At 47.5% G+C, this 4,839-nt stretch overlaps 1 protein-coding gene across 8 annotated transcripts in view; it reads right to left on the minus strand.

Moving 5' to 3' along the window:
• Positions 1-705: 705 nt before the first annotated feature.
• Positions 706-4,839, minus strand: part of FLCN (folliculin) — a 19,786-nt gene continuing 15,652 nt past the window's right edge. For all 8 annotated transcript variants that reach the window (XM_019656735.1, XM_019656732.1, XM_019656730.1 and 5 more), the window contains 4 exons: positions 4,285-4,408; positions 2,952-3,083; positions 2,727-2,832; positions 706-2,000 (listed from right to left, as the gene is read on the minus strand). In XM_019656735.1, the coding sequence (XP_019512280.1) occupies positions 1,805-2,000; positions 2,727-2,832; positions 2,952-3,083; positions 4,285-4,408 (558 nt within the window). In that variant the 3' untranslated portion in view covers positions 706-1,804. The remainder of the gene's footprint in view (positions 2,001-2,726; positions 2,833-2,951; positions 3,084-4,284; positions 4,409-4,839) is intronic.

Here is a 4,839-nt window from a genome sequence, read left to right on the forward strand (position 1 = left end):
CCTTTCCCAGGGTTTGTTTTTATTGTTTATTTTATTGCTGTAGGCTGTCTTTTTGCCAAGGATAGGCCTGAGGTGTAAACTTAAGTTTTTCTCAGGTCTTTTCTGAGCTTTACCTTGGGCATGCAGTCATTTTCTAATTTTCCCCATATGCAGTTTATTTTTGAATGCTGTCATCTTTAATATCTGGTTCCTGAAAGAGGAAAAGCAAAAAATGAAGCGGAGGAGGTGTGTGTGTGTGTGTGTGTGGGGGGGGGTGTCGGGAAGGGCACTAGCCCATTAAGTCTCCAGGCAGTCACTTCAGCTAGAGGAAGGGCTTACAACAATGTGGGGAGGTGCAAAACAATGGCTGCCAACGTCTTTGTTTGCACCTCTGTGATCAGAAGCAGCAATCAGTGATTGAAGCAGAAATCTCAAAAGCTGGAAGGACAGGATCCTTTTTACCCATCCTAGTAGCTCCCAAATGCTGAGTGTGAGCTGCGGCAGGAACACGTGAACACTGCCTGCTATGTGGCTGGGGGTGCAAAGAGCTGAAACTGACCAGAATTAACAATATACCAAGTCTTTCCCTGAAAGTTGCAAGCCTTTAATAGACCTGAGTTCCAAAATATTAATAGTTATATCATTGGTATTACTTTATCCATAAAATTTTCTGTGATTGATCTCAAGAAAACTTTAGTTATCAAACCAATAAAACGATGTAGTCAATAGTTTATAAAAATACATCTTTATTGTGTTTCAATGTTCTTGCATGGTACAGATATCAAGTCATAAAAACTTAAAGTCTTCAGGTTAAATATAAATTAAACAAACAAAAAAACTAAACAAATCAGAAAAACTGCTGGAAAATCCCTCCAAAGAATGAACCTTTATCCAAAATGCACACTGGGATGATGAAACTCTTATCTTAAATCACCATAGTCTGAAAATTAACTGCAGCCAAGTGTAAATGTTTTAAAACGTAATAAATGCAAAGTGATGTGGAATACAATTATGGTGGGTTTCTGAGTTCCATACACAGTGAGTTATTCAAGTCAAATGGCTCCACTAAACATTTCAGCAAAATATCATCTTTGTGTAACAAAGATCAGAGGCTTGTCCTCAAGCTAGAGGGTACTTTCAAAGCAACCTCGGGAGAACATGGGCAGAGGACCTGGTAGTCATATGACTTTAGAAGATGAATTCCAGAGGGATCCAAAGATGAGGGACACATCTACTCCATCCCCCAAAGCCTTTCCCAGAGCCCTAACTCAACACAAGATTACTAAAAATGACTAAGGATCAGCACCTATCCTGAAAATTCACAACTGTAGCAAAACATATACGCACACATATAAAACCTGGAAAGCTTGCTGAACTTCAGAATAGAAAGTTTTGAATGTTAACCTCAAGAGAGTATGATATTGTGGCTAAACTACCCAAATCAGGACTGGTCTGGCATGTTTTCTCTATCAATTTTGAGATCTAAGTCCAGGGGAGGCATCAGACACACCTTTTATTTAGTCTTTCACAAGGGTGCACAAATGCAGCAGACCTGTCCGTTGTCACAAGTCTGCCACTGTCCTCTCCAGTCTGGAGTAATTGTAATCGCTTGTGGGATGGTACCAAGAACTACGCCAGGCCCAAATCCCACACACAGGCAAAGTTCAGCCCCAACAGTTTCCATTCCTTGCTAGAAAACAGCTCTGTGCCAGCAGTTCAGAAATGGGAGGGCAGCCTGTGCCTGCCACCAGAGACCCGCCTCTGAGCTCAGTGGCAAGGAAGGCCATCACCACCTCCCAGACACCGACTTCCATGGTGGGATCAATTACGAGGCTGAGGCTGTGGGGCTGCGCACCGTGGACATGAGATGTGACTTGTAAGTTTTGCTCAGGCCTGTCATCCAGAACTTGAGCAGTTTGACATTGTCCTCCTCAGATGCTCCCAGGATGCTCAGGAGCTTCTGCGTGTCTTCTTTGGGTCGACTGTCCACCTTGGTGAATTTAAAAAGGACCTTCACCTTGCTGTAGAAAACCAAAACCAAAACACTCAGATACCACAGCACAATCACCAGAGTTCTGGTCCTGGGGTCTACATGGCTTCCATATCAACACAGCTGTAGGTGGAGCCAGATTCAAACGCTCAGAAGATGTAAGACAGCAAGGTGGCAGCCCGCACCTGCGCACCTTACATCTCTCATTTGCCCATCAGTTATAACCCTGGGTAATATGGCTGGTGCATCAAAATGGGGGAAAAGGAGAAAAGAAAATTTTCCTTAAATTCATGGGAGGAATTGGTCGCTCCTAAGCTTCAGTTGAAAATAGGACAATGCTTGACTAATTAAATTTGACAAAAAATTACTAAGAAGGCAGGAAGAGAAAAAGTAACTTGCTTTAGTAAAAAAGGAACATCTATTATCTTTCAGATTTTTAAAGTTGATTAAGCAGCAAAAATAACTGCTTCCCTTGGAGGCAGATGTGCCCCACCCGCTTCGTCTCACAATGAAGCAAGCAGCCTGAGGCTTGGGGCAGTGGGTCACTTGCTCCACGTCACCCAGCTAACATATTAAGTAGCAGAGCTGGTATATGAACTCATGCTCTTACCCTCTAGACTTCTTTTCTGTGGCCACGGCCTTATCTCTTTTTCTGGAAGCAGCTTCTGGTTTTACTCAGCAGACACACTGCTGTCAGCAATCCAGCCCTCCCCAGTCAGAAAGCAAAGACTCTGGGAGCCAAGTGTCATGGACTTACTTCATCCACTCTTCCTTGAGGCAGACGAGGCACTGGTCAACCACATCCACAGACAGATTCTGGTTGGTCAAAGCAGCTTCCATCTTATTCAGGATGGTCGGCCCAACTGGGAACAAGGGTGGAGGCAGAGTAGTGGGAGGTGTCAGCATGGGGCGAGAGGCCACCTCAGTGCCCTGCTTCCTGCCCTCCATCTGGTGAAAGGCAGCCCCGCTCAGTAGCACCCACCTCGGTCTGCAGCTACAGGACTCCCACTGGTCACCACAAACTCGTATTTGCTGAGAAACTGGTCATCCCCACAGCCGACAGGGTGGAGGCTGGAGCGAGTGGCTGCATGGACCTCCACGATGACGGCAAATTCTGTGGTGACACAAAACGTAGCACTCGCTTCAGTGCGCCTCTTCATCCCTTCAACAAGCCCACCTCATGTGGCCGCACCAAACTGTCTCAGATCAACTAGGGAAAACTCCAGGCTTCTGAGATGACTGCATTGGCATTTCAAACCTCTATAGTTTACTTGTGAATAGTTATGGGTTAATTTTGCCTCAAGTAAACTAACATTATATTATTTTACAATAACTACTCATTATTTTATATACCTCAGTTCACTTAATACTAAACAGCCCAGTGACCACTAGACAGCAGTCCCATTTTTACCCCCATTTTACAGACAGGGAAACAGACTCAGGCTAAGTGACTCGCTAAGTCACACAGCCAGTAGTGGTAGAATTTCAAGCGCATGTCTGAAACCAAAGCCTATGTTCCAAAGTCCACCCAGAAAAAAGGCACTGCCTTTCGGGGACTCAGGACCCAGCCTGGGTGCTGAGGGAGAGGCTCAGGGCTGCTGAGGGCCACATGCCCGCCAACTGACCTCCCGGCCATCCATGAGCCTGTGCTGCCCCTGCCATGGGCTCGAAGAAGTCCTGACTACCTGGGGAGGACAGGCTTTGCACCCAGGCTGACTCCTGAACTTCCCAACCAAAAGTGAGGGCTGCTGATGCGAATCCTGGTTCTCTGACTAGAGAAGCTTGTCAGCACTGAGGGCGAAGCCGGGCTGTGCAAGCTCCACTCTACTAATGAATGTCAGGGACACTCTTAAGGGACACAGAAGGAAGAAATCACTTGGAGAGGACAAGGAAGTGTGACAGAACAGTGAGAGAGGAAGAGAAATCCACGAGATTTATGGAGTCTGAAGGCATGCTATCCCAGCCCTGCAAGCCTCCAGAAGCAACACAGCATCTCCAACTGACACTCACCAGGACGGTCCGACAATCCTCTGACATCCATCTGTGTTGTTCCCACCCGCAGGACTTTGACCTGCCCCCAACTAAAAACCACGCCCGTCAAAACACCCTTTTTATGAGGTTGTCCAGACTAACCTGCCCCCATTTTAAAGCCTAAAAACAGAGGCCCAATGGTATTGGGAAAGCTGGCCCCACAACATGGGGCCTCCTGCCTCGGAGGCCAGCAAAGCTGTCCTCGAATGCAGCTAGGAGCCAGTTCCAGCTCCACTTCTGAGCCCCGCGGCTCGGAGATTCCGACGAACAGAAGAAGCACGCACCTGAGGACAGCACGTGGGTGGGGATCTGCACGTGTGGGCTGAGCCCCAGAAAGTTGCAGCGGTAGGCCTCCTCGTACTGGCTGCTGTAAGGAATGATGCAGACACAGCCCACCGGCAGCATGGTCTAGAGGACAGGGCGATTCAGAAACAACACCAGCTAGAATATCCACCCCCCTGCGTCTCCATCATCCACACCCCATAGGCCCTCTGCAACTCAACCCAAAGCTCCCTCCTCCCCAAAGGCATCCCTGGCCACTTGGCCCCACTGGGGTGTCTCCTGGCCATTGGTCATATACGACTCGTGCTGCCTCCTGCTTTAGGGTGTTAATTCTTACATAATTCTTTTATTTCTCAGATATTTGTTTATTCCCTCATCCACAAATGTCGCCTTACAGCCGATTCTTAGACCACCCCCTCTGCATTAGCCTCTGACCCATTAGTCGAGAGAGTGCCTCGGAAAACTGAGGCCGGATGGAATGATATCTGTAAAGCTCTCTCGGGGGGCGTCTCAGCCTGACTGGGACCTGATGGAATGATATCAGCTGTCTCCCCTGG

The sequence above is a fragment of the Hipposideros armiger genome, unplaced genomic scaffold, assembly GCF_001890085.2.
Source record: "Hipposideros armiger isolate ML-2016 unplaced genomic scaffold, ASM189008v1 scaffold_264, whole genome shotgun sequence".
NCBI classification, from domain to species: domain Eukaryota; kingdom Metazoa; phylum Chordata; class Mammalia; order Chiroptera; family Hipposideridae; genus Hipposideros; species Hipposideros armiger.